The sequence below is a fragment of the Pelophylax lessonae genome (assembly GCF_965119305.1).
Source record: "Pelophylax lessonae genome assembly, chromosome: 4".
NCBI lineage: Eukaryota > Metazoa > Chordata > Amphibia > Anura > Ranidae > Pelophylax > Pelophylax lessonae.
The window spans coordinates 410,806,356-410,820,280 of record NC_138771.1 but is presented as its reverse complement, the minus strand read 5'-3'; the positions used below and the strand labels follow the sequence as shown (position 1 = coordinate 410,820,280).

Genomic DNA, 13,925 nt, shown 5'->3' with positions numbered 1-13,925 from the left:
TAGTGGCTCCAGACTGGCCTCGCCTGTCTTGATACAGAGATCTGATTGTTGGTCGCGGATGCTCCTTGAAGACTTAATCTCAGAGGAGATCTCTTGGAGACTTCCTCTCAGAGATCTGTTGGCCCAAAGGGCCAATCTTCCATCTTTCTTTAAAGGCTTGGCTGTCTGAAGCCAGGTGCTGAAGGATAGAGGGTTGTCTGAACCTTACATATTAGCCGTGTGTGGGGAACTGTTAAACACTTGCAAAATCCCAAGTATACTACATCCACAGCCACCCCTCTGTCCAAGGTTTTACTTCTCTCATAAAATCAGGTTTGTTTGACAACTTCTGTCTTTCATGAATCCATACTCTCTGTTGCTTAAAATATATTTTTTTCCAGCAAGAACTCATCTATGTTTTTTATTAAACTCTCCAGTATCTTCCCGACTATAGAAGTTTAACATGTCTATAGTTACTCGGCAAAGACTTTGATCCCTTTTTAAATATAGGCACCACATTTGCCCTACGCCAATCCAGTGGTACTATTCCAGTCCTTAACGAGTCCCTAAAAATGAGAAACAAAGGCTTTGAAATTGCAGCGCTCAATTCTTTTAAGATGCATGGGTGGATGCCATCTGGCCCAGGCGCTACTCCACCCTTATTCTGTCTAAATATTTCTGGACCATATAACTTTGGAGCCATTGTGGATCATTTGGGGCTGTGTCAATACCATCCTCCGTTATGGTCATGAGCTCCCCCATGCTCCTTTGTATACACAGAGCTGAAAGTATTTGGTAAATTTGCCTTCTCTTTGTCCCCAGTCACTCACTCCTCCTGATTATTTTGTAAAGGGCCTACATGCTCAGACCTAAGCTTTTTTACTTTTAATATATTTGAAGAATTGTTTGGGGTTTGTCCTATTTTGAATGTTTGTGTCCTTGATTTCCTTTTTACATATTCTGTTATATTCTTTGTAACAATTCAACAATGATAGTTTTCCTTTTATTTCATATTTTTAAAAGCTCTTTTTATCTATAGCTTTTTTAACTTTGGCCGTGAGCCACACAGATTTTATTTTTAGCCTTTTAAACTTATTGCCCATGGGAATATACTTTGCAGCGAGTTTACATAGTCCTTTTTGAAAATGTCCCATTTTTGTTCTGTGCTCATCAATGCCAATATTCCCTCCCAGTCTAAATCCTGGAGAGCAGCCCTCATCCTTGAAAAATTTGCTCTCAATGTGTTTTTATATTTCCTGTATGTTTGTTGTTGCTTACAGCTAACATTAAATGAAATATTATGGTCACTGCTACCCAGATGTTCTTTATATGAGCATTTATTATTAAGCTCTGCATGGTTTGAGATTACCAGGTCCAACAGAGCATCATTTCTAGTGGGGGCCCTCTAACTGTACCATAAAATTGTCTTGTAATAGGTTAATACATTTTTGCCATTTAACCACTTTAAGACCGGAAGGATTTGCCCCTTAATGATCAAGCCACTTTTTTCACTTTGGCACTGCGTGACTTTTAACAATTTACGTCCTTTTTTTTTTTTCCCCCATAAATAAAGCTTTCTTTTGGTGGTATTTGATCACTATTTTAATTTTTTGCGCTATACACAAAAAAAGAGCAACAATTCTGGAAAATTCTGAAAGTGTGTGTTTTTTTTTTTTTTTTTTTTTTTTTTTTTAACATTTTAGTCCAATTTTTCTGCTACATATTTTTGGCAAAAAAAATCGCAGTAAGTGTATTTTGATTGGTTTGCTCAAAAGTTATTGCGTCTACTAAACTATGTTAATGATTTAATTATTTAATTTTTATTTTTTTTTTTGTGGGTCTGCGACATTGCGGTAGACAGATCGGACCCCCTGACTGACATTTTTTACACTTTTGGGGGGACCAGTGACATTACTACAGTAATCGGCACTAAAAATATGCACTGTTACTGTAGTAATGACACTGCCAGGGAAGGAGTTAACATTCTGGGTGATCAAGTGGCTAAATGTGAGCCTAGGGGAGTGATTCTAACTTGGGGGGGGGGGGGGGGGGGGGCTAGCTTGTGAAATTGCCATAGAGAACTGTGTTCCTATATAGAAGGATCACAGGGGGCTCCATGATCATTCCAGGGAGAAGAATGGTCAGCTGTGTTTACAACAGCTGACCATTCTTCTCTCTCAGCGGGGAAGGATCGTGGGTGTCAGGCGACAATCGGAGCCGCCTGCCTGCTGCATTGGGGGGCGGTAGCGCTCCAGTGCATGCTCGCCCCTAGCCTCCTGCTTGTGATTAAGGTACAGTTACGGCGGTTCGTGCAGAAGCGGCTGCCTGCAGCAGTACATCTGCGGCAGTCGTAAAGAGGTTAACTGTTCCAGCAGTGCCATTACTCCAGTCAATGTCTGAGTAGTTAAAATCCCCCATTATTGCTGTCCCAGCCCTTTCTATCTGTGCCAGGAGCTGAGTCTCCACCTCCTCATTAATACTGGGAGGTCTATAACAAACTCCAATGATCTTCTCACATTTCCACCCTTACTGCTTCACTCATTACACTCTCCATCAACTAGGTCCTCTTTCACACTCACTTTGAGATCACTTCACATAGAGACAGACACCACCCCTGTTTTACCCTGTCTTTCTGAAAGCGAGCATAGCCAGGAATATTAATAGCCCAGTCATGTGAAGAATGAAGCCAAGATTCAGCAATACCAATTAAATCAGTTCTCCTCGTGCACCAGAGCTTCCATCTCGCCTATTTTGCTTGGCAGACTTCTTGCATTAGTGAACAAACACTTTAATTCATTGTCCCATTTTGCACACTTATTTTGCATATTTTTTTTATTTTGGTACAAATGGTACCATTTCCAATGGTGGTTTGTAACATCGGAGCCTTCTGATCCTCTGCTATAACTACCCCCCCATCTTTCCCCGTTTCACCCACCAATAGGAGCTGAACCCTCTCTGAGCTGTCTGCCCCGTTATAATCAAATTCACCATGTCCCCCAATCCTAGTTTAAAAACTCCTCCAGCCTTCCCATAAACCCCTCCCCTAGCACAAAAGACCCCCTTCCATTTATATGCAAACCATCTTTAGCATATAGGTTGCACCCCAATGAAAAGTGAGCCCAGTGCTCTAAAAACCCAAATGATCCCTCCTTACACCAGGTTTTTAGCCATGCATTCAGCTCTCTAATCTCCCCCTGTCTTGCCTGTGCTGCACATGGCACAGACAATATTTCAGAGAAATTCACCTTGGAGATCCTTCCCTTCAACTTGCAGCCTAGTTCATTAAATTGGTTCTTAAGGAGTCTTCACCTTCCATATATTCGGTCATTGGTTCCAATGTTGACCAAGACAGCTTGGTCATGCCCAGCCCCTCCCAGTAATGTATCAACCCGGTCAACCACATGCTGAACCCTGGCACCAGGGAGATAGCAAACCATTCGGTTGAGGTGATCCTGGTGAAAAATCTCTGTCCTTATTATAGAATTGCCAATTACCACCAACTGTCTAGGCCTACCTACAGTCCCTTTACTAGATGGACTGCTCTCCCAGCTGTTAGGGATAGCAGTGACATCTAGGGCTGCCACCTCTGTGCTTGCCCCCCCCCCCCCCCCCATGTTGATACCGCTTTGGGACATCCCAAGGGTCTAGAAGACATGGAGCTGTGTCAGTGAATGAAAGAGAAAACTGGATTTTTGTCTTACCGTAAAATCCTTTTCTCTGAGGTTCACTGACAGACACAGCACCTGCCCCTCTGTTGGGTTGAGTTATGTATTCTTCTGACACTGTTACAAACTGAAGTCCTGTAGCAGAAAAAGATGGTATACTCCCTGGGACTGCCTCAGGGGCGTAGCCAATGTTTCCACCTGGTCCTACTCCTGACGAGAGCAGCATAAGCCCAAGGGTCTAGAAGACATGGAGATGTGTCCATCAGTGAACCTCAGAGAAATGGATTTTACGGCAAGACAAAAATACATTTTTTTTTTTTTTTCCATTTTGACACATCAGGCTGAACTCCGCTTACATTAATAATTGCAGGGGAGAATTTAAGGTATTAGGCTGTACTTCTGCTTTAATTTTGGATCCTGTTGAAGCCACAGTGACAGGCTCTTAAAGTGGAATTTGCGACAGTCTCCTTAACAGTACTGACAAGTGACAAAGGCTTGCCTGAACTAGGCAGAGGTAGCTTTAGAGACCTACTGGCGTATTGTGTTTAAATTCCCCAGAATGTGTTTTCTTTAAAGGCGAAATTCACCTTTCTCTGCATGTTTCAAATGACACCCATATTTAGAATGGAACATGATCAGCATGCACAGCCCCCACCCTCAAACTGCTCCCCCACTTAAATAATCAGTGAAGGTGAAGGGAATCTGGTCTGAAATCTGTTTTTTGAACTGTAGTCTTCAACCAAACATCCAGTCATCCCACGGAGTGTTGTGGGGAGTTGCGAAACCTAGCTCTGCAAAAAAGGTTTCTTCATGTGAATTTTGAGATAAATCTGGGCGTTTGGCTGAGAACTGCAGAATACTGCCAGTAGAGAGGTTTGAACAGCTTTCAGCATTCCATTGTAATTGGTCTCTGCATCCTTCTATCAGAGGATGAGATGGTTGAGAGGGGCCAAAATCTGTAATTTCCCAGACATTTAACTGAATTTTAAAAATTTAAATTGTTTGTTTTTCCAGAGCCTGTACAGGCATGGGGGAATGGGACTTGCAATCTATTTTAGAATGCTGTTTTTGTAGATTACAATAACCTATTTGCTTCCAAAGATGGTGTTGCTTCTAAAATAGAAAATCAGTTAAACAATGGCACAAAAAAAATGCACCAAAATTACCTGAATATGCTGCAATCCTATGTACCAACTGCACTCTGCACTGATGCTGCAAAGCTGTAGATATCCTTTTTTTCCTGTGGTTACCCATCAGATGGATGAGTGCCATAATCTTAAAAGAGGATTTTGAATTGTGCTCATGTAGCAATACGCTTGAAGGTACAAGAGGAAAGGTCACATGCTTGGAGCATAAAGTTGAGCTTGTTTATATTTTTTAGCAGATGGAGCTAGTATTTCATTCCGTCAACAAAATTGTCTCATATTGAATTACTTTTATTAATTTTTTCTATTTCAGCAAAAATGAGGAGCTAGAAAGAGCAAAGGTGATACACAAGAAGAAAATCTTACAGCTGAAAGAAGATCAGAATAACCTACTGCTACAGCTCGCTGAATATGAAAGGTATCTGAGTATTTCTGTGTGAAGCTCACTGGCGTTAGATATGATGTCTTATAATAATAAACTTTCATTTTCCGTCTAGTTTCAAGACTACAGCAGCAACAGAAATTGACTCGTTAAAAAAGACAAATATGTCCCTTATGGATAAAATTTCCCAGGCAGAAATGGATAAGGAAGCTCTGCACGAGCAGCTTGAGGAAAATTTGAAAAAAAGTGAATCCTTGAAACAAAACATTTTTAAACTAAAAGAAGAATCCTCAAAAACAAAGGAAAGTTTGGAACAAAAGCTACTTGCGCTACAGGACCACTCAAGAAAAACCGAGGAAAGACTGGAGCGAGAGCTTAATGATCTCCAGGAAACATCTTCTAAAATGAGGGAGAGATTGGAGCAGAAGCTCCTTGAGCTTCAGGAAACCTCAACCAAAACAAGAGAGGGATTGGAACAACAGCTTAAAGAGGTTGAGACTAGCTCCATTAAAGCAACGAAGGAACTAGAGAAGAAGCTTCTGAATGTTCAAGAAACCTCAGACAAAGAGAAAGAGGTATTGGAAAATCAGCTTCTTGAACTTCAGGAAACATCTGCTATTTTGAGGCAGCAGCTTTTTTACGAGCAGGAGACCTCCTGCAAAGCAAAAGCAGAACTGGAGAAACAGCTTATTGAACTCCAGGAGATATCTTTAAAATCTAAGAAGACTTTGGAAGACCAACTTTATGATCTACAAGAAACAAAGGAAGCATTACAGCAGGAATTTCTCAAAGTCCAAGAGACTTCTGCAAAAACAAAGCAATTATTGGAACAGCAGCTTCTTGACCTGCAGGAAAGTTCAACCAAAGCTAGGGAAGAATTGGAGCAACAGCTACGTGACTTGCAGGAAAGTTCAACAAAATCTAGAGAAGACCTGGAGCATCAGCTATGTGACTTGCAGGAAAGTTCAACCAAAACTAGACAAGAATTGGAACAAGAGATACTTGACTTGCAGGGAAGTTCAACCAAAGCTAGGGAAGAATTGGAGCAACAGCTACATGACTTGCAGGAAAGTTCAACAAAATCTAGAGAAGACCTGGAGCATCAGCTATGTGACTTGCAGGAAAGTTCAACCAAAACTAGACAAGAATTGGAACAAGAGATACTTGACTTGCAGGGAAGTTCAACCAAAACTAGGGAAGAATTGGAGCAACAACTACATGACTTGCAGGAAAGTTCAACCAAAACTAGACAAGAATTGGAACAAGAGATACGTGACTTGCAGGAAAGTGCAACCAAATCTAGGGAAGAATTTGAGCAGCAAATTGATGAGCTTAAGACTAGCACAACCAAAACTCTCAGAGGATTGGAAAAAAAACTTCTTAAGAATAAAGAGACCTCCACAAAGACTGTTTGTGAATTGGAACTGCAAGTGCTTGAACTACAGCGAGAGCTGGCAAAAACAAAGAATGATGCAGAGCAGAAGTATTGTGAACTAAAAAATAATGAAGTCATGGAAAAACAAATTCAAGAAATGAATAGCGCTTCAAAAAAAATAAAAGAACAGTTTGAGGTGCAACTACTTGAACTGCAAGAGTCCTCTAAGAAAACAAAGGAAAACTTGGAAAAACAGCTTCAAGAACTTCTTGAGACCTCTGCTATTAGAGACGAGGAGTTTGAGCAACAAAATAATGAGCTAACAATCCTTAAAATAAAGTTTTCTGAGTTGCAAGAAGAACTTTCAAGGTATGTTCTTTTAGGATTGATCTAAAGCCGACCCTGTTGTATGCTTAAGTTTTACCCAGTCACATTATGCAAAAGTGTTAATTTGCCCCTGCTGTCAGTGCCTCCCAACATTGAACATTGGGCAGTTTACTAGGAACACCAGTGGGAGAAGAGATCCCTGCTGCTCGGGGGGGAAAAACATTGCATAGAGCAGACAAGTATGACGTGTTTTTTTTTTTTTTTTTTTTTTATCCTCCATGTTTACAATCTCACTTTAATTCTTGGACTATTTGGTTATGCTCCACCATTAGGTTATTGGACACTGGCAAATAGCAATGCTTGGCACTGCCCTGAAAAACCCCTTCCCAACTAGCATTGCCTCCAGTTTTTTTTTTTTTTTTCCAAGTGTCTAAGTGATGGGACGTGGCTCTTATTCTGCAGAGGGGGTTTTTTCCAGGTTTTCCTGGTAGGCATGTTAGCCTTTTGCTGTTGCTTGACCTTCATGGGTTTGCCTTTTGGAGGTCCTAGTGGTCTAAGGCCCCTTTCACATGGGCTTTGCGATCTGGTTCGCCTGTCAGTTTTTCAGGCGGACCTTATCGGATGCTCCATGCAGCCCTATGTAGTAGCGGATGTCAGTGGTGACATCTCCACTGACACCTGCTGCTCTCCAATCCGATCTCCAGATGGATGGAAACCCTATTTCTCGTTCGTTCATTGACACTCTGCTCCATATTCTTCTTGAACGTTGGGTTATGCGGCCCCCTACAGGAGTAGGACACTAGGCAGGAAAAATCTTTACTACTCCTATGGGGCAGTCCCTTGGGGATACACCCATCGCGCTGGTGGAGGCACTTGTAGTATCAGTGCAGGAAACTCTAAAAATGCTAGATGATTCTGCAGCGTCAGGGACGCAGGTGTCATTTGATACTCGCAAATCCCAGAAGTCAGGCAATGTTTTTCCTTGTCTGGAACTTTTTGACAAAATTGTCTGTCCAATGGGGGGGGGGGGTGCGTCAAACAGATGTTAGTGGTGCCGAAGCATTTTAAGATGCGCTATGCATTTGCGGACACGGTATCCGCAAAATGGACCGTTCCACTGAAGGTGAACCATCTGGTCTCCAGACTGAAAAAATCTACTGTGGTCCCGGTGGAAGTCCCTGGTCTTTACAGACCCTGTGGATAGGATTGAATCTGTCCTGCCACTTACATGTGATAGCGGGCTCAATACTTAAAACTGATCTTTGTGATCACTCTGTCCCAGACCATAACGGAATGGGCAAAGTTAATAAAAAGTGACCTAGAAACAATACAGCTCCCTCCAAGCCTGGCAGAGTTAACGGACCAAATGGTCCTAGCCCTACTATTTATATGTGATGCGTCACTAGATGCGGCCCCTCTTGTAGCCAAAGTATCCGCAGTGGGGGTAGCTATTAGACACATGGTGTAGCTAAAAATCTGGTCTGCGGATCAGGCTTCAAAAAAGGCTCCATCAGGGCTCCCCTTTACGGTAACTGTTTGGATTCTTATTGGATGAACTGATCAAGGGTCTTGCAGGTGGGAAGAGTACTCTTCTTCGTCAATCCTCCAAGGGCAAGTCACCACGTAATAGGCGGGGGCCTTATTTTACAGCTCACAGACGGCCCTTTTGTGCCTCCGGCACGCAGGAGAAAGGATCTAAGCCATTTAGGTCTTCTGGGGGTTCCAAGAAGACATGGTCGGGTAAGCCGAGAGCAGGCCAATCCAGATCTACCGACAAATCCCCGTCTGCATGAAGGGACACCCTCACCCGTAACTGGGGTGGGGGGGACGTCTTGGCTTCGTTCCAGAATCATGGATCTCCTTGATTCGGGACAAATGGATCCACAAACTGATCTGATCGGGTTACAAGATCGATTTCAGGTCTCTACCATCCAGATTCTTCCCATCCAGTCTACGCCTATCTCCAGATCGGTTAAGGGATCTACGTGAGGCGGTACAAGATCTGCTGTCCCAAGGGGTTATTGTGCCGGTTACATCTCGGGAACGCTTTGGGCGGGTACAGAAGATTAGAATGAAGTCCATTCGCACAGTAGTTGCGTCCCTACACCAAGGAGACTTTTTGGCCTCCCATCGATACGCATATCTTCACATCCCTTTTTACGCTGGACATCAGCGTTTTCTTCACTTCTCCGTTGGAGAGGAGCGTTATCAATTTGTGGCGTTACTCAATGGTCTCGCCTCCGCTCCCGGGGTCTTCACCAAAGTGTTGACTCCGGTATTGGCATTACTGCGACAACGGGGATTGCTGTACTGGAGTACCTGGGTTATCTCCTCCTAAGAGCAGACTCTCATTCAGTTATGCTGGGCGACTTGGCAATCACTGTACGGACTCTGCAAAAGTTCGGTTGGAACCTCAATTTAAAAAAAAAAATCTGCTCTGGTATCATCTGCAAAACTGGATTATCTGGTCCTGACTCTGTACTCCACTTCGGCAAGGGTGTTTCTTCCCCCAAAAAAGCGTCAAAAGTTGCAGAGGGCGATTCGTTTGTGGTTATCCAGCAACCTGTCCTCTCTGCAGACTTGCATGCGAGCCTTAGGTCTGATGGTGTTGACCTTTTTGAGGCGGTTCAGTTTGCTCAGTTCCACACAAGACCCTTACAAAGGGGAAATTCTTGTCAAGTGAAACCAAGATCTAAAATTCTTGAACACTATGATTCAGTTGAATCGCAGCACAAGGAGTGCTCTACTGTGGTGGTTTCGCTCGTTGGCCCTACGCCAGGGCAAGTCCTTCCTTCCCATTGTTATGGACCGTGGTAACAACGGATGCCAGCCTGTTTGGGTGGGGAGGAGTGCTTGGGAAGCTGTGTGTCCCAGGAGTCCAGACTACCAATCAATATTCTGGAACTTGGAGCAATAAAGCTTTGCCTGAGTCACTGGGCAAGTAGTCTGCAGGGTTGTCGTTTCGATTCAATCGGACAATGCCACGGCCGTGGCTTACGTCAATCAAGGGAGCACCAAGAGGGTCTTGGCGGCCCGGGAGGTGGCAGAGATCCTGAAATGGGTAAAAAATGTTGTTCCAACCCTTTCCGCCATGCAGATGCAAGGAGTGGAGAACTGGCAGGTTGATTTCTTGAGTCGTCAGGTGTTGGATCAGGGGGGAATGGTCCCTGCACCCGGAGGTGTTTCACCTGCTTTTTGTCTGGTGGGGGGACACCAGACGTCGACCTATTAGCTTCTCGACTCAACAAGAAGGTACAGAGGTTTGTAGCCAGGTCTCAAGATCCTCTGGTCGATGCCACTGACTCACTGGTGCCTCCTTGGGGTCAGTATCGGCTGATCTATGCGCTCCCTCGGCTGAAACTACTGCTGAGGCTTCTGCGCAGAATAGAGGTGGAAGGAATTCAGGTCATTCTGGTGGCCCCAGACTGGCCTCGCTGGTCTTGGTACGCAGATCTAGTAAGGTTGGTCACCGATGCTCCTTGGAGACTTCCTCTCAGGGAAGATCTGCTATCTCAAGCGCCGATCTTCCATCCTGCTTTAGTCGCTGGCTTTAATACCTGGCTTTCAACAGCCACACTGTTAAAGGACAGGTGTCTTTCTGACTCAGTGATTCCTACACTGTTGAAGGCTAGAAAATCTACCTTCAGAAAGATCTATCATTGTTCGTGGAAATCGTACATCTCATGGTGTGAATCGCTGGTGGTGCACCCTTGCCTTTTTTCAGTGGCTAGGATTTTGACCTTTCTCCAAAGAGGGGTTGAACAGCAGTTGGCCTTGGGTACTATTGAAGGCCAAGTGTCGGCTTTGGCTGTGTTTTTCCAATGCCCTTTAGCTATGCATGCTTTGATTCACACTTGTATTCAAGGAGTTCGACATATGGCTCCTCTGGTACTTCGACCTAATCAGTCGTTTCTTCCTAAGGTGGTTTCTGAATTCCATTTGAATGAAGACCTTGTGCTGCCTTCACTCTGTCCTAAGCCCAAGGAAATTGCCTTGCATTCTTTGAATGTGGTTTAGGCAATTGGGGTTTAATCAGACTTTGTCCTCGCGGAAGAACCTCAAAAGGGATTGGCTGCGTCTGCAGTGACCATTTCCAGATGGATCAGGCAGACTGTGGTACAGGCTTATTCACTGAAGGGTCAGGTTCCACCTTTCCCTGTGAAGGCACATTCTACTTGGGCTTTTTGCAATCAGGCATTAGTAATGCAAGTTGGCAAGGCGGCAACTTGGTCATCTGTGCACGCGTTTTACAAAGTTCTACAAAGTAGATGTGTTGGCATCCTCAGATGCTTCTTTTGCAGGCTGCTGTTTAAAAGAGAAAATATTCTCTTTGAGGGTGTTTGTTTTCTAGATGAGCTCCAGTTGTTCCTGGTTGAGCTCCATGTTCACTGGTTGGCTAAGTTTAGCCTTTGGGGACTTCCCCAATGGTCAAGAATATGGAGCTGTCTGTCAATGAACGATAGAGAATTGACTTTTTAACTTACCGTAAAGTCCTTTTCTCTGAAGTTCATTGACAGACGCAGCACTCGCCTCTTTCTGAGTGGGATGGGGTTTTTTTTATTCTAAACACTGCTTGCAACAAAACTGAATTCTATAGTGGAGTGAGTGGGTGTATACCCCCAGGGACTGCCCCATAGGCATGGTAAAGATTTTTCCTGCCTAGTGTCCTCCTGTAGGGGGGTAGCATAACCCAATGGTCAAGAAGAATATGGAGCTGCGTCTTGTCAATGAACTTCAGAGAAAATTTTACGGGAAGTCAAAAATCCAGTTTGAGTTACTTGTAAAATCCAATTTCTTGGAGCACATCACAGAACATTGATCGTGCTACCCTTGCTTGTTTCAGACCAATATTGCTTTTTGACAAAACGGAGGTCCAAGATAACTAGGAGAGCTTTGAGATAACACAGGAAGTGTGGAGAGGACATAGGACAGCTTTGATGGTCAGGAGTGTTGTGTGGGGTTTATTTTTGCTTTAAATCTACCAAAAAGGAGCAAAAAGAGAAGTTAATTGTTATGGCTTATGTGCACTTTAAAGCGTAATTCCATGTTTACACCAAAAATGTTAGGATAAATTTCCAACACCCACCCTTTTCTGCTCTCCACTAAACTTGTCTTCTCTGCTGATAATATTCCACCACCTGTGGCTGCTGGTGTACTGATCTGTACACTTTAAACTCTGTAGCAACCTAATGCTGTGAATGGCTAATGGTCTTTAGTCATCAAGGTCACATTACAGCACTGACCAATGAGGCTCTTCTGTTCCAGAAGTAAGAGGACTTATTGGTCCACACTTGTGATGACATGTGACTGTTGACCAATGACCTAGCCATGAATTGGCATTATACTCCCAACACTGCCTCAGGGTCTTTTTTTTTTTTTTTTTTTTTTTATGGAGTTTAAAGTATGGATCAGTACACCAGCAGACATGGTCATCGGAAAATTCTAGGTTCAGTGGGAAGAGTGTTGGAAATTCATCTTAATGTACATTAAACCCCCCTCCGTTGCGGGGGTTACGTTCCGGACCCAGCCGGGAAAAGTGAAATTCCGCGAAATAGAAAAACCCTATTAAAATGCATTGTAGGCATGTTTTTTTTTTTTTTTACTGTCACTGTACGTGTAAAAGCATTTTAAGGTCTTTAAACATACTTTTAAAACAATAGAAACTCATTTAAACACATAAAAGATACTGAGAGGCATAGCAAGAGCTATGGAAACACAAAAATATTTCATTTTTAATGATTTATATAGTAAAATAACATTACAAAAAAAAACGCAATATACCGGGACCTCAAAAACGGAACCGCGATGGAGCGGGGGTTTACTGTAAAGGTGGAATTGCCTTTTTAAAGCTGAAGTTTAGCTAAAAATAAACTCACAACTTTATTCACATCACTTGCCTGTAATGAAGAATGCAGGCAGCTGGATCCTGGAGAAATCTTTAGGTAGAACAGCAGTATAGCTGGTTTAAGAGGAATCTACCCCCTCTCAGACAATACCTGCAGTGAAGACTGAAGATGTTGACCACTGGAGTTCACTGCAGGGATGCCTGTCCTCTTCCTGGCTCTGAAGAGTTCTCTACACTGCAGCTATGTACACAACATGGGACATGCCGCATTATAGGTAAGTGATGTGACTAAGGCTGTAGGGTTGTGCTTTTTTTTTTTTTTTTTTTTTTTTTTTTTTTTTTTCTTCTGCTAAACTGTTTTAAGAGGAAAAACCCAGAATTATCTTTTTGAGGAGTCCGCTTAAGTCTTTTAAGGAGATGGCTAATTCCTCATTCTTCAATTGATAACTGAAAACTATCAAAAGTTAAATGCTGGCTGATCTCTGTAAAGATTGTGCTAGATTTATCAATGTTTTCATACAACACAGACCTCTTTTCACATCGGATTAAACCTTTTGGGGAAAACCTTGATAACTAGTATTGTCTGCTTTGTTCCAGTTGGTAACGCTGAATTTTTTATTTTTTTTTAATAGGAAAGACTGTGAAAATGAAGACACTATCAAATGGCGCACTTTGTATGAGGAGTTATTCAATAAAGTTAGACCCTTTCAGGTAGGTTTATAAATACTTTCCCATAGGGTTCAGTGTATTTCCATTTTTTTTGAGACCCCACATGTTTGGGCTTCATTCCTGATAATTTGACTCCTTTTTGAAGTGAAACAGAACTCAAAGGTAAAGATTTGCTTGTAATAGGGAATAGTTAACTATGCCTTAGCATTACCCTGAAAGAATTTACGATTTGTCTTGAATACTTAAAAAAAATCTGTGCTCCTGGTATATAAAGGTGCCTATGCATTCCTATGTATACAGCTTCATAGCTCTGTATGTCTGTGTGAATCTAAGGCATTGCTGACTGCTAGTCTCTGGACAGTTGAAGTGAAATTTTATGTCACTAGTGTGTTCTAACTGGAGGTTCAGGCTGAGGCACCAAGACCCTGCCTCTACAGAGATGACCACCCTCACACAAATATAAAGTGCAGAACATAGAAGGGCAAGTCGGCAGAAAGCTTTTGTAGAGCATTAACAAGATTTGAACAACACTGTGGGA

At 42.9% G+C, this 13,925-nt stretch overlaps 1 protein-coding gene across 1 annotated transcript in view; it reads left to right on the top strand.

The window, feature by feature from the left end:
* The window catches only part of HMMR (hyaluronan mediated motility receptor), a 142,770-nt gene that overhangs the window by 71,819 nt on the left and 57,026 nt on the right, over positions 1–13,925 (top strand). Inside the window, exons 12-15 of the mRNA XM_082252649.1 lie at positions 5,103–5,207; positions 5,287–6,119; positions 6,264–6,915; positions 13,351–13,429. Of these exons, the coding sequence (XP_082108775.1) occupies positions 5,103–5,207; positions 5,287–6,119; positions 6,264–6,915; positions 13,351–13,429 (1,669 nt within the window). The remainder of the gene's footprint in view (positions 1–5,102; positions 5,208–5,286; positions 6,120–6,263; positions 6,916–13,350; positions 13,430–13,925) is intronic.